The sequence below is a fragment of the Hippichthys cyanospilos genome, chromosome 13 (assembly GCF_059441005.1).
Source record: "Hippichthys cyanospilos isolate Australia breed blue-spotted pipefish chromosome 13, RoL_Hcya_1.0, whole genome shotgun sequence".
Classification (NCBI taxonomy): domain Eukaryota; kingdom Metazoa; phylum Chordata; class Actinopteri; order Syngnathiformes; family Syngnathidae; genus Hippichthys; species Hippichthys cyanospilos.
In genome coordinates this window covers 4,814,932-4,840,476 of record NC_142381.1, presented here as the reverse complement: position 1 = coordinate 4,840,476, position 25,545 = coordinate 4,814,932, and the positions used below count along the sequence as shown (strand labels likewise).

Sequence of the window (25,545 nt, the reverse complement as noted above, 5' to 3'; positions counted from 1 at the left end):
CTACACACAAAATGCTTTAAAACAAAGAGGGATACATTCAATATCCAAATAAATGATGGGATTTAAAAGGTAACATGGTGATTGGCTACAATGAGACTTACTGTCACGATGAAATGTATATGTTCTGTCCCGAGACATATGATAACTGTCACTGTGTGCTACTAACTCCCATGTTGTAAAATTTGAATGGGAAGAGGAGCTGATTAACTGGCACCAGCATGTAGACCCACATACATAACACGCACACACATGCATTCAAATAGCCTTGGCTAATCCAACAGTGTGTGCCTGAGAGATAAGGTGCATCATGCAAATATTTTTTTTTACATCGTCTCTCTATTTCACTTCCCCTCTCACACCTCCCACCCTCTCTTCCTCATTCTCTCTCAGAGGGTAGCACCTAATTCCCCCTAATTCTCTAATCCGGAGCAGGGCCACTACACAGGCTGGCTGTCAAGACATACAATGCAGGCCTGAAATTACTTAACCATTTCCTGGCCAATAGAACAAAAACAGTTACCAAAAAAAAAAAAAAAATCACTCATCCTGCATGTGGGTGTTTTGATAAACATTATATATATATATATATATATATATATATATATATATATATATATATATATATATATATATATATGTATGAGGTCATTCTAAAAGGAAGGTCCAGCCACAAAAAAGGTTCGATCAACTCTAAGGCTCGGCTTAGGCGCCTCCCGAAAAGTCTGATCTACAAACCTGCGGCCATCGAAGCCGATTTCTAAGTCGTGTCGTGTGCTTCAAAGTATCAGATGAAAGTATCAACGCCTTCTGATAATGCAGGGTAGAATGATGGCCTCACCATAGATTGATTTCCGACAAACGTCAAAGGCGAGACAGACTTTAAACTTTCCAAAAAACATATCTCGTTCCGAAACACACTATTGCCTTTGATCAGCACCAGAGCAAATTAGTAGGACAAGATGGATTGTCTCTAGAATTTGGAATCTCAAAAAACCAGCAGATAAAGCTTGCAGACACGTAAATCCCTATGTGGCTGCGAGAGCGCTGTTACGACCATAGTTTGTGCTATAAGGCATGATGATAAAAATGTCAATAAAAGCCTCTGAGAACATCTTAACTCCATTTGAGGTTTAATCACAGGCACTTTGATTGGACTCCTAATGTGACTCCTAGTGACTCCTGATTTACATAAGCTTTAATGTGATTGATTAATTCTGAGCACAGCCATCTAGGTGGAGTACTTGTGCAACCACATTATCTCAGTTGTTTATTTGTACATATCATCTTCCTTTTTTTGATGTAATTTCAAGCTTTCTTAGATATCACGTTTTTCAATATATCAGGAATATCATCATTCTTATTCGGTGCTAAACATGCTTGGTTGGATGGTGAAGAACAGCGTGATGAAGACATTTGTGATTAATTTTTGAGGAATGTAATTTATTCAAAAATATCCTGCACTTTAAATCCTTGCACAATTTCACTCTTAAATGCCAGTGTTCTGGAAATGGCTGGCTTACTTTTAAAAATCCTGCGTTCAGAAACAGTGTTATTAACACCCACCACCCCTAATGGAGAAACATTTCAATCAAAGCTGTGACTTAATGAGATAATTATATGTTTGAAGTATTACCATTACTAGAATCTGTACTACTCAAGCACACACGTACACCACAACAAAACAAACACCAAGAGCATAGCTTTAAATATAGTGGACCCTTCAAAAACATTCTTGCACTCATGCAATATGGAATTCTATTAGACTTATCCTTGAAGTCCAAAATAACAGAATGTTGAGCTAAACTTTGTTTGCATCACAATGCTTTTTCTTTTGTGTACAAACACGTAAGACACCCCACACATTACAAAGAATAAATAGACGTGAGTGCTTATTGCTGTTATAGTGTGTGGTGCAGGCCTACTTGAGATGAAGACAATCGCACCATATATCCAATACAACGGCTCTGTTTTCGTAACCAGTGCAAATCCAGTCGACCGTATACAGGTAATTTTGCAGATGCGTTCAAGCCATCATATTTGCAAAATGGTGGCTTGTGCTGCGGTGAGAATGAATAAAACTGACCTTAGCTCACTGCAATTGAAAGCGGCTCTTCGTACCCTTCAATGCAGCACAATGGCAGCCTCTCATGGAGACATCATGGGTGGATAAAGACGTAGCGACCTGTGTATGACTTGTGGCCGGTGTGGCAACAGACAATGTAATCCACCAAGCATCCCCTGTCAATCACTTGAAAACTAGATTTAACTCATTTGCTGCCAGTATACTTGTCAATTACATTTTTTGGGGGGGGATTCTGCTCCACTGTAAGTGCCTCACTTGGGAACAAAATTAACAATTCACAAACGCCCGTATTTGACATCAATGCCCATTTTGGATATGAAATCACAACATTTTAAGGGTCCAGGGGTAGAAACGGCTAAATTTTGTAAACCAACCCTTGTTTTACTGTCATTTGTTATTTATGGCGTGGGTAATTAAAATGTCAACATTCTCTAAAAAAGCTATAAGGGAATTACTTAAAATGAAGTTGATTGTTTCTTTTTGAAAACAGATGTGCCTTTATTTATCATTTATCAAGCAAAACCTTTGATACTGCGAGCTACAAGCACTCTTTCACCCATGCACATCTGAATGTTGCTGCTGATCACCACATTTTGTGTGGCAATACCAACGTTTTCTTTTTTGAAAATTTCTTTTTGACTTCTATTTTCTTCAAACGTTATGGCCTCTGCCTTAGAGCCTAAAATCAGGGTGCAATTCCCAGAGCTGTGTCTACTCTTGTGAATATTTGAGTCTGTTCCAGAGCACCAGTGCACCTATCAATTTTCTCTTCTGACATTATTTCAAAATATTAAACTGACCACATTGAAAACAACTGCTGAATCATATAACGGTGGCTGCTGATACTCAAACAACACAGTCTCAAGTTCAACCAATCATCATTAGTTAGGTAGGTAGCCGAACTTTGTTTTTTGGTGTGAACAGAAAGGGGAACTCAAACTCCCAGGCGGATAGTTCCTCATAATGTTCTTGCGGTGTGAAAGGCTCTATAGAGAAGTTTAAAGGTGAAGAGTGACTGACCAGGGCACAGAGAAGATCAACTGCTTCAAGGATGAGTTCCTGGTGACCTATCCTCGTAACCCCCAACTCCTCCAACTCCTGATGGGTAATGTGCAGAAGCTGCTCTCCACCCATTTGCTCCCGCTCGAAACTCTTTACATACTGTTGGAGACAGTCATCCAGACCTGAGAGAAAATAGGAGATACAGGTCAAAATGCATCAAAAATTTACTGTAGCATACAAAATACCATGATATTCTTTGGCAATGATTTAAAACAAAAAAAAAGGAATTGATGAAGACTCACAATAAATGTGCATTTTTTTTTTATATATATAAAGACAAAAAGGTTGAAGTACTCAACCTAATTGAAATGCAGTCATTTTGCTGGAATTGCTCTTTGATGATGGCATTGCATGCTGTGATGAAAAGTTCTTTGCAAGATTTTTGTGCATATTTATTTTGCACGTTTGTAATACTGGCACATTCCCCAATTAAAATTGTGTCACCATACAGTAAACCTCAAGAGATGGAAGTAACATATTGGCTTTTAACCTGCCATGCAGCATATAGATGTGGCGGTCTGGGATACTATTGATCAGTTAAGAGCTTCGGGCTTTGAATGAACAAAGTCAGCAAAAAGTGTGCCTCTCCATAGAGCTAATGAACAAGCCTGTTAGAAAATAAGAACCAGTGAGGCAAAAATGCATTCGAGCGCCCATCACAGTGAAGTGTAACTGCACTCTAAAGTGTGCCTGAGAATGTTAGTTTCAAACAAATCGCACATACAAAACAATTACAATTGCTGTTGATAAAGCTGAGTGAAGCCGTGAGGAAAACAGTGACGCCCGAGGGAAGCGAGGATGATGAAGCGATAGTGTGATAGCATTTCAACAGTCAACACACACATACACACAAAAACACAAATAGCAAAGAAAGAATGAGTGGAATCTTGCAATCATATGTCATGGGATATAAAAGGCAAAATATCTAATGAGTGTTATTCTGAGAAACACAAAATCTAGTTACATTCGGCATAACACAGCAAATTTAAATCTGACACATTTCTATAAACTAATACTCCCCAGGTGAAAAAAAAATACTCTGGCTAATTTGCTTGTATTATTTCATGCAACATCATGAAAATACATTCTGAAAGCTCCACAATATCAGAAATTACTTAGTGCGATCAAAATGCAGAAACAGCACTTCACAGCCTACATCTTATAGAAGTAATTGCAACACAACAAATGTCAATAAAGTTTTTAATAATGCCTGGAAAGGTGATGGCGTTGCTCATTCACCGCAGACTTCAGTATTGAATTCTGTACATTCATCTTGCCAATATTACATGCATGTTATCCCACAGATTCATCTTTCCAAGCTTCAAACTGATTGATGAGAAAGAGTGAGAGAGAGAGAAGGAGAGCGATCGAAAAAAGCTGTAAGCATTCACAGTATGTTAGATTTAGAAGAACTGAAATCCAAATTGAAAACCAGCTTGTAAAAAAATAGTATATCCAGGTTAGCAGGTTTGTTATGACTAGGCAACATTTTCTTTGCTTATTTTCTTCAAAATCCCAAATATTGTCTGTGCAATCATTCCTGTAATTATTTGGGGATTTGTTTGTCGTTTAAAGTGTATTTTGGTACAGTGCCATCATGTATTTAGAGTGACACCAACTAAAAACAGGAAGAGAGAGAACTTCTAACATCTTGACATTGAAACAAAAAGAAATTAGGTTATTAAAAAACAAAAATTTCCAAAGCTATCTCCTGCAAATAATGTAAATGATCTTTCCTTCAACTTGATAAAGCGAAAGTCCAACATATTGCAATAAATTATGGCCGGTATCGACAAAGATATCTGCAAGTTGAGTGCATGAGGAGATTTCTTCAAACCGCCAGAAGCAAGAGGAGCGGACACAGCTATGCTGAAAAGATGGAAGCTGAGCAGACCCTGCAGCAAGTAACGAGGAATATGAATTCATGACTCAAAACATTACCATATGAGAGAGACACATTTGCTCTTCTCATTTGTATCTCAGCTTCCGATGCACGGAGGCATTTATGAATTGTGGCCACGTTACACAGTGTTCCATGTAATGAAGCCTACATCTATATATTAAGGAAATCACCCACTTGAGTAGCTGTGACTCATGTCGCTCCTCACCGCTCTTTTGTATTTGTACACATTTGTTTTTCGTACATCTGGTGAGAAACAACAATTGCGCCATACATGCACAGTAACAGTGCATTAGTACTGAGGTGACTTGACGTACGAGTGACCTGTCGTACGAGTTTTTCAAGGTATGAGCCGTCACTTGGCCGATTGTTTTGCTTTGAGATAAAATTACGAGTGCTGTATGATGCCAGCTGACTCTCAGTGTTTTCAGCAACAGTATCATAAAACACTCTGAAGTGTTAGAAGCTCTGTGTCACCACGAGTATGCCATGGTACATAAAAATAGGTTACACACAGCTATTCGCCAATTTGTTTGAATCAGTACATTCTCGCTTAAGGAGCGACAGCTAATCCAAATACATTTTACGGTTACAAGGTTTTAAGGTTGACTTTAGTCAACAGCAAGTGTTTCAATGCATTTTTAACTGCAGGACAAATAAATGATGAACCCCCACTAGAGTTGGTCGTGCAGTATAATACAAGTCAAACAAATATTAACCCAGCGCAGCAAGAGGAACCAAAAAAGTTATTTTTTAGGACGTAGTGTCAGAAGTGTCATTCTGTGTAATCAAGCTGGTAACTTCCACTGCTTTTCCCTCGAAGCTATTTGCTGGAAATAAAACGCTTTATCTGGACTGCTGACTATATCCACACTGAAGACTGGAGTCACTAGGAGAGAAGTGTGTCTAAATCCAAACGATAGCTGGTGTATTTTTGTTATATTATTGAGGGGTGAAAATTCAGCAGGCACTGTGTATCAAGGCAATATCAGATGTATAGTATGATAATTTCAAGACAGATTTGGCTGAGATTTATTGCCTCTGCAATGATGGTTTTGCATAGATTTTTTTTATAGAATGTACTGCAATGTTTTATTATTATTATTGTTAACATTATTATTATATTATTATTATGTAGCTCGTTCATGTACGTTTCAAGAAAGTCCTTCCAATCTTTTCGCAGTTTGTAGGCAAAAGAAGAGGGTTACCAAGCAACCAATGGCAAGAGAAGTAGAAGTAACGGATCAGCATTTGCTGGCCCTGTGGATGCTGCATTGATGCAAGGCCACGCACTGATGTTCAAACACTGTACTTTATTTTAAAAACATTGTTGTGGGCCGCAAATCAAATTTCACTGCGTAATATGACTCAAGCTAAAATAGCTTCTCAGAAGTGACTTTCCAGCTTGCCCATTAACATTAACTGAAATGAGACAGTCAAATCTGTTTTTAGCTTTTCCGTCGAGACCATCTTTGGGTCAGAGTGGAGCTCGTGCAAAGAGCACTGACAGAAAGTGCAGACTTCTCTTATTGCCTCGCTCCTATCTTTGAATTTCCAGCTGGAATAAGTGCAAGTTAAAAGAAAAGACTCAAACCTCACTAAAATATTCCTACTGTGAAATATTCATCACATCATGACAGAATATTCTTAAGAAGGTGGCATTTTAGCTCTCCTGTATGAGCTCTTTCAAGTGCACCCAAGCCTCCTCTCTGAAACGCAGCTTGCTGGATGTGTAGGCAATCTGAACTGATGACACCTATACACAGAAACAAATGTTGAATTTACTCAATTGTATCAAATGGTTGCATGAAAGAAAGTTTATCGTGTTTGAGAGCAATTTAAAATTAGAATGAATGACCTGTATATGTGTGAAATAATGATTAATGACATCATGTTTTAATGGTATATAAAGTGACGGTAATGGAGCTCTGAAAGTCATCAGTAATATTCATTGTGTTACAGAAACTCTTGTGGCCATCATGAGTGAAGAAATTTTACTTTCCTAGCTGCTTTTCCAAAAGAAATATTGCTTTCTCTGAGATGTTTCCTTTGTTGGTTTAGTAAACATAGTCCACTTCCCCCTGATATGGTTCCACACAATAAACACTCTTTCACAGTGATATCACCAAACAATATTTAGTGGTATCACAGTTTCGTTAACACCATACGAATAAAAATACACAACTGGGATTTGTCATTCTTGTGCTCAGATGTGTTCAATTGCAGTGAGAGGCAGAGTCGGACTCGCTCACCCCAGGCTTGCAGTACTCATTGCTTCTACTTTCAGGCATGGGAGGGTAAAATGACCCAGGCAGGATTGGCAGGATATCAGGTGGTAACTATGAAATGAGAGCTTTTTTTTTTCGCTTGCTGGCCTTGATGTTGAAGGGCCTAAACCATGATATTTTAAGTGTAATATGTGCATATATATTGCATTTGAAACATTCCTGATTTAATTTCTTGTTAAATATGAGTTTTATGGTACCGATATTTCTAACCTGGAAGGAAAAACGGCTTGTTTGCGGAGACCACACCTCTTATCCTGTGGTTATCTTGTCTCCTTAATGACATCGCTCGATACCAGTGGGCCATGCAACATGCATCCATCCATCATCTTAACTGCTCATCCACTCGAGGCTCGTAGCTGATGGAGACTATTCTAAAAGTGTAAATACCAAAAACCTCTGGAAGGGTAAATGGAACGGAGACGGTGGATGCAACTCGACTAATGTTAACTCAACTTGCATGCACTCATATAACAGTTACGGTTAGCAGTTGTGGTAGCAGTAACAGTATAGTAGTTTAGCAATAGCAGCAGCAGGTCACAAACCATCAGTTCATTCCGGTTCTGAAAATGAATCAGGTGACCGTTTGCAGCTGGACCTGAAGCGCTTAAATATAATCCCGCCCACCTCGCATGGACTAACCCAAACTCAATTATTTGCAATCGCCCCACCCACAACACATAATCTTCATCTGGATCAATAGTAACAAAAATGATCACAATAACAAAAAAAAAATTAAGTTCAGTGAGCAGGGAAGTTCTACGCATGGGTTCCTCCTGTCAAATCAGTATGCATAACAACCCAGTATTCATAACAATAGTTCCACCTACCATAGAAGAATCTCACCTAGGGTGCCATATTGATTCTGGGTGACCCCGTTATTCCACGGTTAAATGGTAAGCGAATAGTGATTGTGGATTGCGAATGTATATATCAATCTCCAACTTGGTGAAATCAAGTTTAATTCCAATTTAGAGCTGCGAGAATCATTGAAAATGATTTGAGAGTCCCTCTTCTCCTTTGGTTGGTTTAGTCCTCACCTGATTGTGCTTGCTCTGCTTCTTAAATTTCAACAAAATAAACTCTAATGAGGGAAACAATGTCTTTTTTGTTGTTTCCATAAACAGACCAATCGGTGTTTGTATAAAATCACCCTAATAAAAGTGTTGCTCCTGGAACAACAGGTGCAGAAGGATGCACACGTGTGCACACACAGGACCCTGTGTCTGCGTGTCCGGAGAGAGCTGGTACTTTGATATGATGCCCGCCGCATCTCTTATTCTATGCACAACCCTGCCATAAACAGTGCTCTCACCGTTTCACCATCAAGGCCTCATTTCCTACCACATCTTAGGGAAGCTTTTTGTTCATTTTGCAGCACACTATTCCTAAATTCCCTGCTCCTCGATCGCCGTTCGGAACCACTACAAATGAAGAACTTTGAGTGTGTGTGTTTGTGTGTATGCCTGCATATGTGTGTTAGAAATGCTACATGCATATGTGCCTCGCTCTGTGCCTAAATATGTGATCCAGGCATGTGTAGCGGGCATCTGTGTGTGTTTTCTGCCTCGCCATCTTATGACATGTGTTGTGACTCCAGCACGATCAGATTTGGTTTCCATGGTTACCGATGCCCCACTTAAAGCTCCTGCATCCAAGTTTATGTGTATATGTGCATGTGTGTGTGTGTGTGTGTGTGTGTGGGGGGGGGGTATGTGTTTGGGCACGCGTGCGTGCGTGTGCATCCATACATGTATACATTAAGTTCACCTAAACCTGCTGAACTTGGTTACAAAAGTGCGCACAATCAACTCAACATGCTATAATGGACGGATGGATGGATGAATGGATGGATGGATGGATGGATGGATGGATGGATGGATGGATGGATGGATGGATGGATGGATGGATGGATGGATGGATGGATGGATGGATGGATGGATGGATGGGTGGATGGACGGACAGATGGATGTTTTGAACAAGTGTGTACTGCATGTTTGTGTTGTATATCTGTTGTTTACTGAGTGTGTCTCTCAAGCTTGTAGTTGCACACATAAGCATGCAAAACATGCTTAATACTTTATCTAACCCTTCGTTGCCAAAATCCAACCCCCCAAAACAAGTCCCCCGAGGAAAAATCTTGCCTAAAAAAATAATCATCAAACCTCCACTATCCTAAAATAAGTCATAGCTAAACCTTACAGTATTTTCTTCAATCATTCAATAATCCTAAAAGGATACACAATCTTATGAACATACACAATGCCCGTATGGGCATATACAATGCCTCGAGTGCATGCAACAATATATGATGTATATTCTCCAGAGTGCACGGAGAAGACCCACTCAAGCACAGGAAGAACATGTAAACGCTTCACAGGAAGGCTGGGGCAAGCTGGAATTGAACCCGAGGCATCTGAACAGTGAGGCAAACATGCTAAGCAGTCATGTAATATGATGTTAGTTTGTATGTATCTTGTTTACAGACAAAATTAATCACTTATTACTCTCATTTTTTTCCATAAAAGTTGATGAGAATCAATACATTGAAAATCTAAATTAAAAATAGAATCTGAATCATAAAATCCATAATAATTCCTAGTCTGGAAAACCCAAGGAACCCCATTTCACATTATTTCCTCTCAAAAGATCAGGTTGCCATTTTTTGCCACTCATCAGCCATCAAGAACGCGTTCTGTCTGGACCATCTGGAGTACCAGAGCATTCAATATATAATGAAACAATATGAAAATAACCCATTATTTGTTTATGAGTAGTTGGCGTTTCACTTTGTGAGACTGGTTAGGTCAGTGGTTCTCAGATGGGGGTACTAGTACCCCCGGGGATACTTGAAGGAACTCCAGGGGGTACTCAAGATTTTAAATAAAACAAACAAGCAAACATGCAAAAATCCTTTAAAAATGTATTGAATTGATTAATTGCTTCAGGGAAATATAAGTTATTCAATGTCATTTATTGTAAAAAGCCAGGTTCTCCCCCAGACTAGAATGGTTCAGCCCAACTTGTCACATGCTGACTCACTTTATCTGTCAAGTTAATTGTTTATTTTTGTGAACACATCTCTACCATGATCCCAAAATAGGTCAGTTTAAGTTCAATATTTTTCTGTGGACAAATATTTATTTATAATTATTTCTTTTTAAAAAGTTTTTGTGAACTGAAACCCCAAAACAGGAAGGAGGCTTTATGTTTAATTTTGTTTTGTGGACAAGTATATATTTATAATTCTTTTTTTTTTTTTTTTTGAGAATAGGTCTGACACTTTATTGATCTTTTTTTGTGGACCAATACATATGAAGTTTGAAGCTGTCTAAAAAAAAATCAGACACCGATGGGATGATTTTTTTTTTTAACCCAAAAAATGTTTTGCACTGGTTTATGTGTACTTAGCTGAAAAGATATTTCACAAGGGGTACATCACTGAAAAAAGGTTGAGAACCACTCAGTCAGCTGACCAAAATTCAGTTTCATACAAATACACGAGCCACATGAAATAGTTGCTTCAAACCCATCTGTGACTTTTTAATAGCTGTTCTCTCAATACAATGCATTTGTCTGGCAGAAACATGCAGTGAACTGAATGGACTGAATCAATAAGAATAACACTAAGTGTTCAGATTGCAAAAAAGTAAAAATTCATATGATCTACCCTGTATGGGCTATAAATCTAATATGCCTAAAAATGGAGAACATAGTGTGCAAAACCTTGGGCAGGAAGATCAGAATAAACAGGACACAATCACAGCATGGGTAAGTCTATAGTGCCTTCACACATGCTGTTAACATGTCAGCAGGAGATAAAATAAAGAACGTAACATGGAGTAGGAGGAAATCTTGTCTTTCACCCACTTGCTCAAAGATAAAAACCGATAAAAATCATCTGAGAGATTCTTTCAGTCGAAGAATCAAACAGGCAAGCAATAATGATGATGATAATAATAATAATAATAATAATAATAATAATAATAATACTGTGCTCGTTTGCCTGTGTCCCTGCGTCCACAACGCATGATTTTTGTCGCGAGGTGCATAATTTCAAATCACCGCGTATCCCCCAGATGCAACGTGTTTTGTAGGGGTGCAGCGAGGGGAATCCTCTCATTGTGACTTATGGTTTCTTAACCAATCACGTTCTCACGTTCACTTCCTGGTATATCCTCTTGTGTGACTCTTACTCTTTGGCTGTCTTAACCAATCACGTTCTCACGTTCACTTTCTGGTATATCCTCTTGATGTGACTCGCACTCTTGGGCTGCCTTAGCCAATTGCTTCTTTGATGCTACTTTCACGGATCTACTTTCGTACTGCTAAGGTAGTTTTAGCATACAAAACACTTTACAGTGTCAATTAATTCATTCCCTGTGCCTACGTTTAAATGCACAAACAGTATTATTCAGGTTAGCTGCATGGTTTGTGATATATTGGATTTGTTATATTGTTCTACTGTCCCCCGCCTATTGCCCAAAGTCAGCTGGGATAGGCACCAGCAAGCCCACGACTCTTGCGAGGATAAGCGGCTCTAGAAAATGGATGGATTGAGAAATGAAAAGAGGGAACGTACACAAAAACACAACATTGACCCTTGAGGTACTTTTTTAAACCTAATTGTATCACACTTACAATTTATTAAATGGTGCTTTGTGTAGTTAATGGAATATACAGTGGCCAGTTTTTTTCAAAGATGCATTTTCAAATTTAGTGCACAGTGTTTTTGGAACCCACCCTGCCACATTCAGTTACTGTCAAACACAAATACACGCATAGAGGAAACTCCTCCAGTGTGGGTGTTTCAAAATTAATGCTGATGAGTCATCTTTCTATGAGTCTTGTGCTGCTTGAAGTATTTCAGTAGCACACAAAGTCTAGTCTTCTGCTTAAATAGATTAACCTTTCAGTACAAAAGATTCCTAAAAAGTGCATTGCTATAAATGTGTGCCTTGGGAATGTCACAGGCATGTCTGTTATGTGATATTGATTTAAATCAACTAAAGTGATGCAAGTATCATTTGTGGAGAGTCCTGAATGAAAGATCAATTAAATCCTTTTATCAAATCAATGTAATAAGAACAAACAGTTTATTCATCCTTGAATTTCGTTTCAGTTATTTTGTTTTTAGGTAAATCACTCTGAATTGGAAGTTTGAATTGGACATGGTAAAATGTTGCCTCTCGTCTCCTCTAAACAATATCAGGAAATAATGGTGACTAAAAATCAATTTTTAGATCAGCCACAGAAGAGAAAGGCAAATTTTAAGCATCTAAGAATGAAGACAAATAACAGTGATGGCTAATTGTTTCCTAAATATAGTCATGAGTCTAAAAACAATTGTTTCTTGTAAAGATACAGAAACCGCTAAAGCACTTCTAAAATTGGCCACAATGTCACCACTCCATAGATGTGAAGCATAAGAGAGATGATGGGTATCGGGGAAGCAAAAGTAGGATCTGGACCTGAGAATAAGTTTCATCATATTCCATGAAGTGTCAATTGGAACTTGGACTTGATAAGTGGAACACACAGTCTCTTCATATCGGTCAGCGGAAACGAGACGACTATTTGCATATACATTGGCAACTATGATTTATAATGATTTCATTTAAACAAACAAATATTTGTTCCGCTAATAAAAAAGTGTGCTGTATATATTTTATTTTATTTGAATGAGGTTTTCATCTACACTGTTTGGATTGGAACTAATGAAATAATGACCCAGTTCTGATTAGTTTCCTATATTTCAGCTTTCATACTAAATGTTTCACAAAGTAGAGGGTGAAGCTTGCTGATGAGGCCAATTACAAATTCAAGGACTTTAAGCATCCATGTTTCCTTGCTGCCATGTCCTCTGGGGTTCTCCTAACTCCTTCAGTATCTAATCATGCAGATTCGTGATCCACCATTTTAAATAATGTAGTTATACTACCTACACAAATACACCATTAAGCTGCCTGGTCACACACAATTGCGGGCACCCCCATTTTCTCCCTTTTCCATCTGTATGGTTGGTCAAAAGGGCTGCCACAGTTTGTGTCACACTGCTCTCCAGCTGATCATCGTGCGAGTATCTATACACCCCCCACCCCCTTCGCCAGCTTAAACATCCCTCATGCACAAAGAAATGAATGTCCTCTTACTGATACTGACTATTTGAAGGGCTCACCGAATTAGGAAATATAAATATGCCCGTGAAGCTCGCTGAACAGGCTGGCATTCAATTTGTGTGTGCGTGTGTGGCGGTGATGCAGGTAACAGCATTAATGACACGCATGATTATATACAACACACACTCGCAGATTGAGTGCTGATGTGAGCTTCCAGCGTGTGTCGGTGAAAAGAGCAGATGACAGGTTCTCCACATTCATTGATGAGACCACTGCATGGTGCTTACTCCAGCCGCATCAGCACCATCATCATGGGCAGCAGCCTGTAGGTTTACCTCGCAGAGCTCGCATTCAAACAAACCATATAACACAATAAACGATGGGAGTCCTCACTTTTTTTCAAAGGAAACCCATTTTACCGCACCACCTCCCACACATCTGGTTGCGTTAAAACCACTTACTCAGTCAGCTAGCAGAAGCTCCATGCACACAGCGTGTCCGCTGCTGCTCACTTTACCGCCACCCTTTAATCCTCAGTCAGATCACATACAAGGCTGGACGTTGACGTGATGCAGAAAAATGCTTGTAACTCACCTTTCATCCAGTCCAGCACCTGCTTTGGTGTCCATTTACTTATGGGTTCCATAACCAAAGCCATTATGTCACAGCCTCTCTGCGTTTAACAGCACAGGAGTGAAAGCAGGCGACATCGAACGACTTGTCAGTCACATCTGGAATGACGTGCCGTCGGATAATTTGGAGCGTAAAAAGACGGTTGTCGGTTTTATTCCCTCCATCAGAGCATGGCTGCCTGCAGAAACGGTGAACGGGATGCGGTGGTGCAATCTACGCGCACGTACAGACACGCGCGCACACGCGCTCCCTCCCCTCTCCCTCACTTTCTCGTGCCTTCCCGCCAGCAGCTCGCGCGCTGTGAGAAGGGGATTCGATGGAAGGGACCCCTCCCATCTCCTTTCCCCCAGCCCACCTCGCTGCAGCATCATAAGGGCCACCTCTCACAATAGAGAGCGGGGAATGGTGCAACGCACATCACACACAGAGGATCTCGTTCCGCGCCATCCACACTTTTCAGATACACGGGGTCAAAGGGTGAGTTGAGGGGTGGGTTAAAAATCATTTGCAGTCAGGAATATAAAACAAAACAAAGCTGCAACTGAGCTACACCCAAGGGTGTTAATAATGCTGGGTGAGAGAATAGTTTGCGTCTTCTTGTTGAGTTTGCCTCGGGTAATTCTTGTGGCTAATGATCATAAAGCACCATCTTTGCACGGGGAAATCCGCAGCACTCGCTTGCATCTGCACCTCGAGTTTGAGCGATCAGCTGCCAGGGACAGCGCCCCCTGTTGAGCACCTGAGACTTGAGTGACGTCATGGAACAACGCGTCACCCCTCCCACGCACACGTTCAAAGGGGGCTAATTTAGACCGGCTCAAAAAGGTTCAGATTCATGCATCAAATGTGAAGAAGTATCTGCCTCACTTATTTTTTTACAATTTTAACTTATCAGTGGGAACTTATGTTTTTTTGTTTTTTTTTTAAATGCAAAAAGCAATTTTAGGTATGCTCCATAAAGTTCTTTTAAATTACGTTTCCTTTCAAATACTGGTATGATTAAAAATAAAATATAGTACAGTACTTGCTAAAGCAGACATTAGTAGAGACTGATAATACTAATTTAGTGAGAAACATGTTTTACTTTCCTCTCAGAAAAAACACACATGCGAATCATTTCAGGGATGTGTACTGTTAGTTCATGAAGGGCATTAACAAATAAAAATTACAAAATGAATACATTTATGTTAACTCAGTGTGTTGTACAGGGGGATTCAAAAGTAACTCCCTGTTTGAAAATACTTATTCATATGTCGTAATGTTTTTTTTTTCTATTTTTTGTGTGTGTTCCATGGTGTATGGGAAATAATTACATCTATGTACATGTTTTCTTTCCAGATTGAATATTTGTTTGAAATTTGAAAGCGTTGGAAGTGGTTGGAAGTCTGATCCAACAGCAGGCATGTCCAGTCAGGCCGCAGGGTGACAAGTGCGGCCCGAGTTCAAATTTCCACTGGCCAGCATTAATATTATGTGGCCCGTCAGCACTGTTGACCACAGTGGAAAATATAAATGCACGGAGAAGCTTTTCATATTCCTCTAGAAAAGGCAGCAGACCTTGGGTTCTTCGGAAGTGCACTTCGAGCATGCTCTGCCTTTATGAACATATTCTTCTCCTGTCAAGTGCTCTTTTTGAATCCAGTAAAGATTTCATTAACATTGGTGCACGTTGTTGGAGGAGTGCTCATCAAGTAGCTCATATTTATCAGCAGCTTGCAAAAGAAGTGCCGGTAGATCTTTTGAGTTACCTCAATCAATCCCAGACCACCAAGTTCTATATGCTTTTGGTGTGGGTGCCTGTCAACTGCTATTTTGTCATTTGATTGGCAAAGAGTGCAGCCAATCATATGCCTGTTGCATATTTCTTTTCACCTCAATGTGTATGTATGGGTTCATGCAGTAGTGCAAAGTTCACCAATCCATATACTTAAATAGTACTCCATTCATCCATCCATTTTCTATAACATTTTCTATAGCTGCCTATCCTCACTAGGAAGCTTGTTGTGGTGCCGGAGATGCGCCCAGCGGTTCTCCAGTGGGCTCATGACAGCAAGTTGGCTTGTCACCCAGAATGGATCACCACCCACCGAATCGGACAGAGGTTCTGGTGGCCCGGGTGGCACAAGGACGTTTGTGACTTTAGCTTTAGAAATCGTCTACCCAACTGGAGACTGCTGGACCCCTTGCCGATATTTTTTGCCATACTTTTTTACGTTACAATGGCCCTGAAGTGTCAAATAAATGCAAATTTCATATAACAAATTACCAAAAGTCGAAACAATTTCCCATTTCAGGAAACACATTAAAGCCAAAAACACATTAAAATTGAGAATCAGAAATACTATGGACCATGTGGCTGATTGACCGGCAGAGACCAGAAGTAATGGCAGGAGAGAGAGACATTTCGAACTGTAATTGTAATTTGTTTTCTGGAACGTAAGTGTTTTGGTCAATTGTTTTTGTGAATTGTTAATTTGTTACTCATCCAAAACACAAGGTACCACCCCAGATCAAAACACCCATAAACATGCATAGTAGATATATTGCACTTCGGTGTGTTTGTGTGAATGGTTGTTTATCTATGTGTGGCCAGTGATTGGCTAGCAACCCGTTCAGGGTGTAACCCAACAGTCCAAAGATGGGATAGGCTCAGGCATGCCTCGCAAGCGGCTATTAAAATAGATAATAGAATGGAATTAAAAAAAAAAGTTATTCAGCTACTATTAAGCAGTCAAGTTATACAGTGTTTCTAAACTAAGTTGGACTACTTGATATAGTCATTGCCTGGTAGGCGCAAAATAGTAACTGTTATGTTTTGTACTTCATCCTTGCAAGTGCTGTTTTGTGGTACATGGCAGGGTGGATGTGTGTGACTGTTGCGGGAATCATTCTTGACAAAGCCATTAAAGTTTATTGTGTCCTGTTCAACCTGTTTTTTTTTTGTGTGTGTGTGTTTGAGGACTACAGGACCTGTGTAACTTGCACTTGTTTGATCTAATCATGTTTGAGGACTACAGGACCTGCGTAACTTGCACTCATTTGATCTAAACCATTCACTCTTGGCTGTGGTCGGGCCAGTGTTTTGTGTCCTGGTTGCTCAGTCACTCCAGGTGTGCAGAGTTGGAGCCCTGCTTGTCATCACGTACCTCACCCGCATCCGTTTAATCTTCCCACAATCATTCAGATCCACTGCTCTGTTGATGAAACCTAAAAATCTAAAAATTAAACATCACCCCCAAATTCACTTCCTGCTTGTATTAAACTGCTGTAACACCTCAAAGGTTCATTATTGCATTATTAGTGTTCATTATTACAGCCATGTCTGACATTATGTGGCATTAAGGGGCAATACCTAAAACAAACAGACACTTAAAGACAATTTTAAAAAGTTATACGAACTACTAACTGTTCAAATTATATCGAGCCAACAATCCAAATGTCCAAATTATAGTGAGTCAACAAACCAGTTTATTATCAAATTAAATATTCTTAATTTCTATGATTTCATCAAATTTAAAACTGCACAAACCATGTACAAAGTATACAACAGTTAGTCCTTAGGGAGAGTTGTTATGTCCAAAGAGGCAAAGGCAAAGAGCAAATGTGTGTTTCAGTAAAAGCCGTTCAACTATGGAATAATTATAAAAAACAAAAAAAACAAAAAGGGACCCACAATTAACTATGTTTAAAAAAAGATGCAAAGATGCAGACAAATGTAAACCTGAATAATTGTAAAAACCCTACATGCTTCATCATCAATTGTAGATACTAATTCTTTACTCTACTGGAACACATGATTCTTTATTGTATTTTTTATAGAAAACAAGGGGGTAGGACTAGATAAGTTGAGTACTTCTTCCAACTCCTTTGAACATCTAACTGTCCTTACAGTCATGTGTATTGATTCTCTTTCGGTTTTATGTCAATGAATTGTGTTTATATGTTCCATGAATAAATCAAAACCAATGACAGTGAAAATTGGTTGTTTTCAACCAGTCAGAAACATGAGAAGACATGACATAACTGTGATGCACTAATTATTTCAAACTGCACCAAACTTTGACCGGCATATAGGCATAAGAATATTTTTACATTGGAAACAAAAACAAGAGAACGCATGTGCTGTACTCCTTGCAAGGCTTCTTTCTCCACAAAGTCAACGAGAGGCGGGGCCACGCTGCTCAGTTTTCAGGCTTCGCCGGATGTCACAACGATGATCTCGCGCTCCTATTGGCCCCCGTCCGCTGACACGTCACAATCATGATTAGAATTGATGATCGGATGGTCTGATTTCATTGTCTAGCAACGGGGACTGTGGGAAAGAAATCGGCTTGAATTTAGGAGCTTCATCTGAATTCGACACATACGAGTACGGACGTAAATTTCACTTTAGTCTTAAATTATTCCCTGCCAGGTTTTCTTCGCTTTTCGCTCGGAGCCAGGGTCAGCGAAACGGCAGCGGCGGGCTCGAGAAATCTCCGGTTTAAAGGGAAAAGTTTAGCTGCAGCTGTCCTTTTATGAACGCTTTGCTAATGCTAGCTCGCGTCCGCTGATAGACATGGCCGCTTGGGCCTGCAAGCTACGTTTCGAGCTAGTGTGCTGCTTACCGGGCTTGATTCGCGTGCGCCTGTTCGTGGCATATTGGAGGTTTGCACTTGCTGAGTCGAGGTTTATTCCTCAATTCCCGTGCATCTTCTTGTAAGTTGCGGTGCAAATGGTCTCCGCTACGGTTACCTCTGCCGACTGTGGCCATGCGCATTGAGTCTGCCAAAATAAAGCCGCTGGATGCTTATTGGTCGTGCAAGAGTCCATGTGATTATTGTGTGCGCTGGTTTTTAACCACACAAATTAGGTTTACTAAGACACTCACTACTTTTTATTATCATGCCGAGACCTATCTGCGGGAATTGCTTTGATACCCTTTCGCAGAGAGCGTCATAATCAAATGAGGACAACAGCTTGATTTTGTTGCGTGTGGAGTAACGAAATGCATATGATACTATTTGTGGGGGTTGATGTGGAGGGCATGTTTAGCGTTAAAATTAAACGTTGAAGTTCTCTACTTTGTAACTTTGCCCAACAGTGCGTCAAGTGCATTAAGGCAGGATGTGGAGAAGCGAGATGGTGACAACATAAAGTCACTGCTTGTTTTCTGTGATCGGCATGGCAGATCCATTCCCCTCCGGTAGCAGCATGGATTCGTGGCCACAGAGACGTGGCCTCCAGACAGTGTGTATAGACATTCTATCTATCTATCTATCTATCTATCTATCTATCTATATATATATATATATATATATATATATATATATATATATATATATATATTACACACACACACACACACGCACAGCTGTTTTGCAGAAATCACTAGGACCTACGGAAATATGAGAAGCCAACAGTTAAAGGATTACTTTAGTGGTTAGCCATTTTCAGTATTACCAAGTTAAAATTTTGTCTGAATAAATTGATAACTTATTTTCTTAACGCGTCTGCTTTCGACAAAAAAAAAAAAAAACTGGCATCACAGTTTCTCATGTTTGGTCACGTTTGCAAGCTGAGCCACGTTTTTTAAGGTAATAATTGTACATAAAAACAATGAAGTTGTCCGAACTAATTCTCAAATATGTTACATTTTACTGCTGAAAATGTATAAATAAGTAAAGTACCCTTTAAATGGTAAACATTTGTTTTTATTGGGCTGCTGTGGTTTGGAGCTACTGTTTTTGATGGCTTCATGCTGCCACACTAAGTGACTCGTGATTTGTGCAATTAACATGTATATAGCTTATGAACAAAATTGTCTACATAAGAGAATTTCAGCTATAAAATTATCATTGGCAGTATTATTACAAAACTAATGGAGTAAACAAATCAGTGTAAGGCAGTTTCAAATAATTTAGATACTAGTTGATTTGTGATGACTATTTATGTATTTATGGTTGCCCCCTAGATGAACCTCCGGTCAGTATTCACCGTGGACCAGCAGATGATCCTGGAGCGTTACTATGACAATGGGATGACCAATCAGAGCAAGGCTTGCTTCCAGCTAATACTACAATGTGCTCAAGAGGCCAAACTAGACTTCAGTGTTGTCCGGGTGAGGATAACGAAACGGCAACTAGTTTTCCTTTAGTACCTTCATTTAACTTTGTTAAACTGTGCAATGTTCTGCTTTTAGTATTGTCGGTGCTAAATGAATTGCATTTTATTCTTCCTATAGACATGGGTCGGTAACAAAAGAAGGAAACTCGCCTCGAAGGTTGACCAGAATGGAGGCCTGTCTCATTCGTTACCTAGTCATGGACTTGCTGGAGGACCGCTGTCCAATCTCACACTAGCTCAAGGAGCTCTTTCCAATCATGGGCTCTCTGCAACAGCATTGCTTCCAGCTGAAATAGCTGCTGTGCGGAATATCCGTAACCGTGCGCACCTTCTCCCCACGTCTTCTTCGTCTGCTTCTCCCTCTCCTCTTAGCAGTGGGAGCAACAATAACAACAACAATGACATCGTACACCCCAGTATCTACTCCCAGAACTGCAGCCCGCGTCCCCGGCCAAAGCCCACTGGCCCCCTACAGTCAGAGTCTGAGCTCTCAGCACCCCCTCCATGCTCCTCAATCAACCAGGCTGTCCAGACCAGAACCAACTCTAGCTCCTCGGGGCTTCACTTCAAGCTTGTATCACTTTCTCAGAATTTGCCAGCCCACACTTCTGCCTCTGCATCTCTGGTCAACACTGCTGGAAGGGACATGAAAACAAGTTTGCCCCTCAGGGATGTAGGATTGACTGCTGGGGTGGGAGTCCTTCCTCCCAGCTGGACGCGGCCATATGGTACTGCACAGATTCAGCCGTGGTCCTCTTCCCCCCAGTCCCAGTCTCAGCTTCCGCTCAGATCTGAGACCAATTCACAACCAGTACCCCCTGCCCCACAGAAGACCCATCTGTCCCTTCCGATCCAAACCTCTAGCCCTACCTCAGAGCAGACACCTTGCATCCAACAGGTGATCACTTTAACAGAAAAAGGTGAGGGCAGTAGAATCAAATCTGGACTAGGTTGTACTTATAAAGCCCTGGAGATGCAGAAGAGACTTTCACGTACTTTGGATACCAGTCATAACTTCTCCATTGCCATGGAAACCGCGGATGAAGAAGATGAGTGGCTAAGGGAAGAAGAATTGGCAAATATGGCTGCTCAAAATAACATTCATGAGGAGCTGACAATGCCTTTGGTAAAAGGGAGCCACTCATTGACCACGGCCCACTCGCAAAATCTGCTGCTTGATAGCAACTCAACTCATCAGGGCATTTACCCATTCACACAAACCTCACTTTCTAAGGATGACAGCTCACAGGTAAGAAAGGTCTAATGAAGTAATACAGGTATGTGGATTTTTGAAAGCCTTTGTATGAGTGGGTTTTTCTTTGTGTACAGACTTCAGTCAGTGCTGCAACTTGGGTGATCAGCAACTCCAGGAAAAGAACCGTAAGTTCCACTGTGCCAAATCCCGTGCAATATACACTCAATGGCCACTTAATTAAGTATACCTGCATGACTGTTCTATCCGGTGCAAAAAGTCCTATATACATTCAGTAGACTATTAAGTATCCCTGCATAACATAGCTTTTCACATAGTGGCTAGGGTATTGTTTGATATTTCAAAATTGAAAAAAGTTTTATGCAAACCTCCAGTGCTCAACACAAGTCCTAAACAATGGCAATATAGAACAGCAACTTCCTAAGTAGGGTGTCCTGGTACTCTAGTGAATTTTTACTTCACAGAGAAGCTCAGTGAGCCAACTCAAATTGGGTATGGAAAGTACAATTCAATTTGAAAATCCAAGTTGTTCTTCAAATGTGTAAAATGTCAAAACATTACATGCATTGCAAGAGCCCACTTTAAAATACTGTTTTGGGATAGGTTTTTTTTATGCCAGGGTTTTTATATATTTTTCTAAACACCGTACACATAAAAGGTTGCCAAAAACTCCCCCAATCCATTGTCAAATTATGCCATTCCATTTCTCCATTTCAGTAACAACGTCACCAGCATTTATGGAATTACAGTAATGTGAAACAACTATTTCACGTAGCGGGGAACGTTGGCAGCAAGCATGGTGGTTCTACAGTAAAGTTCCTGTGTTGCACTGACATTTTCTAGGCTTTTGTCTGGTTTCTAAAAATAGATGTTACTCAGCGCCTTTGTGCATATTGTGTGTTCAGTTGCAGGATCGAACCCAGTTCAGTGATGGGGATATCATTCAACTCAAGCGCTACTGGGACAGGGGTATGACCAGCTTGGGCTCAGTGTGCAGGGAAAAGATCACTGCTGCAGCAGTCCAACTCAATGTAGATACTGAAATAGTTAAGGTAAAAACTCCTCTGGGTAAAAGAAAATGTACAACGTTTCCTTTCCTTGTATAGACGTTATTATTATTGATGCACTCTGAAGGATAGTCATGCATCTTCTGTTGCTTACAGCCTTTCATCAAACGTCTGGTCCAGGTTACAGCTTTAATATTTTACACTCAATATTTTTAGACAGTTAAAAACTTGTGTGTGTATCCTTGATATCCGATAAATGAATCAAACCTGCACGTACCAGGTCAAAATGTGACCACGTTTAGTTAACTATAGATTGAGCTAAAGCTGCTATTCAGAGAACATTTGACTTTATCGCCATCTACTGGACACAGGTTAGATGATGACTTGATAGAAGTTTAAAATTGAAATGCTGTGGATAACATGGTTTTGTGGAATAAATAATAGAACGTTTAAGTTATATATTTTAAAACAAATAAGTGACATTAAATTCAATTTATACTAGGTTTGTTTTTTCCTGTTGAAAATCGACCATTGATTTTTGTCCTTATGCTGGCAGACATGGATCAGCAACAGACGAAGGAAGTATCGTCTCATGGATATTGAAATACCTCCTCCTAAAGGTGGGCCTGCTGTATTCACCAACTCGGGCTCCCCCAGATGTGACTCTCCAGCAACGTTTAGCCCTGAAGTAGATCGTCTCAGAACGCCCGAACTCGGAGATGACTTGAATGATGGGGTATCTCTCTGCCTCTCTGAAGGTGGGGCCTCTGATGCAACACTCGCGTCACTGTTTACCGCTCTTTCAACTATGGAACGCTGTGCTCTCACCTCCAGATAGCACCGTTGACTCACACCAGAGAGATGAAAATGGAACAAACGTGACTGGTGTTGCACCACTGGCTAATAATGTGGTAATTTCTCCTTTACTTCAGCCTTGCTACATTGAGTCGCTTTTCAAAGACTAATTACTGTATTGAATAGATTTGCTATTCTAATGCGGGCTTGGTAAGCTAAGTCAGTTTCATTTTTCAGCCTTTTTTTCCGATTGAAACTAAACATGCTGATGACAAGAACACTGAATTATTGCATCTTTTCTTTTTTGACTAATCATATTTCTTCCATCTTGCTGAGATGAAATTCAAGGCATGATATAGCACCCTTTTAATCAAACAAAATTATACAGATTTTTGTAAGAAAATGGATGGATGTCTTAGGCCTGTTTTTTAGTTAGCAGATAATAGCATATACACACATGAACATAATTGTCGGTACCAATGATATGAAAGAAAGCCCCATAGGGATCACAGAAATGCCTCCGATATTTTCTCAAAATCAAACAATGAAAATCAGGCATTGCCTTTGAATTGTTGTAGTAGGTGTACCAACAATTTTCTCCATGTGTGTACAAACCAGTGACCAACTTAAGGAAAACTAAGTGGCATTTCATATTTTATGTCAGTTACTCTTTTGCTTTCTTTCGTGTGTGTGCTTAAGCGTTCTTGTCAGTGAATTATTTTATTATTACAAACTACCATTGTTATGACTCACCTGTGCTAAAATTATTGTAAGTTGCAGATCTTATATGTCATAAAATAGGTCATAGTGCATAGTAATAGTGTAACAGTACAATGTGTTTATGGCATTCCTTTTTTGTCTTACAGAAAGTGGAAGTGATTGATGGGGATGAAGAGGAGCATGACGACGAAGGTGAAATCATGCCTTTAGATTTGGAGCAGATGCAAAGCCTACTTGAATTCAAGGTGAGGACAGATACACGCTACGAAATTGCATTAATGCAATTAATTGCGTAATCGGTGACATGCGGCAGCACTATCTCCCTTGCCTGCCTGACTGCATAGCCCTGCAATGGAGTTGTCTGAAGAATTCTTGTTCCTGATGGACATGACTTTAACTGTAATTTAGTTTTTTTGTTTGTTTGTTTTTACTTCCATTTCAGCATGAGGAAGTGCAGTTCTTAGAGAAGGAGCTAGAGAACCAAAAACAAAAATACCTGGACCTTGCAAGTTTCACACAGAGGCTGCTTATTGCCGTGAGAACGAAAGATGTGGAGAAACAGCAGGTACATTCCCAGAAATTTTACTTTGTAAAACATCCTGAACTTAAGCTTTTTGTTCATCATTTTATCCTTGTACGTTCAGGAGCTCATTGCCAGTCTACCTCAGCCTTTGGACCAGGCGCGGGACATGACCAAGGACAGAGGAACTCTGCCTGATGTTGTGTCAGAAGAGAAGTCCTCCAACTACCGTACTAACATGACAAAAAGTGGTGCTGAACATAAGCAGGAGTTTGCAAGCGAAAGCTCCCTATTGATGAACATGAAAGACAATTTCATTGAAGTTACTAAGACCTCTGCATCAGAGGAGCAAATGCAAGTAGTGCAAAGAAATGACTAACTCATTCACATGTGTATACCAAAATGCTGAACAAACAAATGCTTCCAGATGCTACACTGAAACTTATTTTAAACAGGAGGTCGTAGTTGTTCATCATTACAAACACATGCTCTGTATCCAGTGCCTGTCAATCGAAGCTTGGCTCATTCAATTATTTTTTTATTGCACATCATTTGCCTTGCTTTTGTCAAGTCTGGAGAAACTAATAAAGAACTTTCAAGTTCGAACTAAACTTAAGGTACGGCAATCTTTAACTCACCAATAATAAGTATTTACAGTGCTTCACTTTTTCCACATTTATTCATGTTACTATATTATTCCAATCAGTATTAAATTAAATCTCACTTTAAAATTCTGCACTCAATACCAAATTATGGCTGTAAAAAAAGTTCTCTTTTGGCATTGTATGCATTTATTACAAATAAAAAACTAATAAATCACATTCACATAGTATTATATAAGGTGTTGATCATGAGCCAGCAATCAAACAACCTCGAGGCTTTTTTGAAGATGATGCCACAAGCTTAGCACACCTATCTTTAGGCAGTTCTGCCCATCCGGCTTTGCAGTAACTCTCAAGCTCCATCAGGTTAGATTGGAGATGTCTGCACATGTCCATTTTCAGGTCTCTCTAAAGCCTGCTGAAAAATGAACTTGAGCCCCAACCGGAGGTCAACAGCAGGAGCAGGTTTTCATCCAACATATATCTATATATGTGTATATC

At 39.9% G+C, this 25,545-nt stretch overlaps 2 protein-coding genes and 1 long non-coding RNA gene across 7 annotated transcripts in view; 1 reads left to right on the top strand and 2 right to left on the bottom strand.

Moving 5' to 3' along the window:
- Positions 1–14,275, bottom strand: part of LOC148413558 (connector enhancer of kinase suppressor of ras 2) — a 44,830-nt gene extending 30,555 nt beyond the window's left edge. For 3 of the 4 annotated variants that reach the window (XM_088431371.1, XM_088431373.1, XM_088431372.1), the window contains exons 1-2: positions 14,044–14,274; positions 3,104–3,267 (exon numbers count right to left, since the gene is read on the bottom strand). In XM_088431371.1, coding sequence (XP_088287497.1) covers positions 3,104–3,267; positions 14,044–14,107 — 228 coding nt within the window. In that variant the 5' untranslated portion in view covers positions 14,108–14,274. Of the gene's footprint in view, positions 1–3,103; positions 3,268–14,043 lie in introns of all 4 variants that reach the window. The other variant, XM_088431370.1, reaches the window with a different exon arrangement.
- A 3,252-nt stretch (positions 14,276–17,527) lies between these two features.
- On the bottom strand, positions 17,528–19,034 carry LOC148413557 (uncharacterized). The gene is made up of 2 exons (XR_015867585.1): positions 18,690–19,034; positions 17,528–18,394 (listed from the first exon to the last, which is right to left on the bottom strand). It is a non-coding gene; the product is annotated as an uncharacterized LOC148413557 (long non-coding RNA).
- hdx (highly divergent homeobox) lies at positions 18,354–25,053 on the top strand. 2 transcript variants are annotated; one of them, XM_088431223.1, is made up of 11 exons: positions 18,354–18,451; positions 19,166–19,311; positions 20,036–20,182; positions 20,306–21,436; positions 21,517–21,567; positions 22,306–22,452; positions 22,964–23,165; positions 23,242–23,318; positions 24,069–24,167; positions 24,365–24,487; positions 24,567–25,053. In XM_088431223.1, the coding sequence occupies exons 2-11, from the start codon at positions 19,246–19,248 to the stop codon at positions 24,819–24,821; spliced, it is 2,298 nt and encodes a 765-aa protein (XP_088287349.1). In that variant the 5' UTR covers positions 18,354–18,451; positions 19,166–19,245; the 3' UTR covers positions 24,822–25,053. The 2 variants fall into 2 exon arrangements, with proteins under 2 accessions (XP_088287349.1, XP_088287350.1); XM_088431224.1 differs by lacking the exon at positions 24,567–25,053 and having other exon boundaries at positions 24,331–24,472.
- Positions 25,054–25,545: the final 492 nt, after the last annotated feature.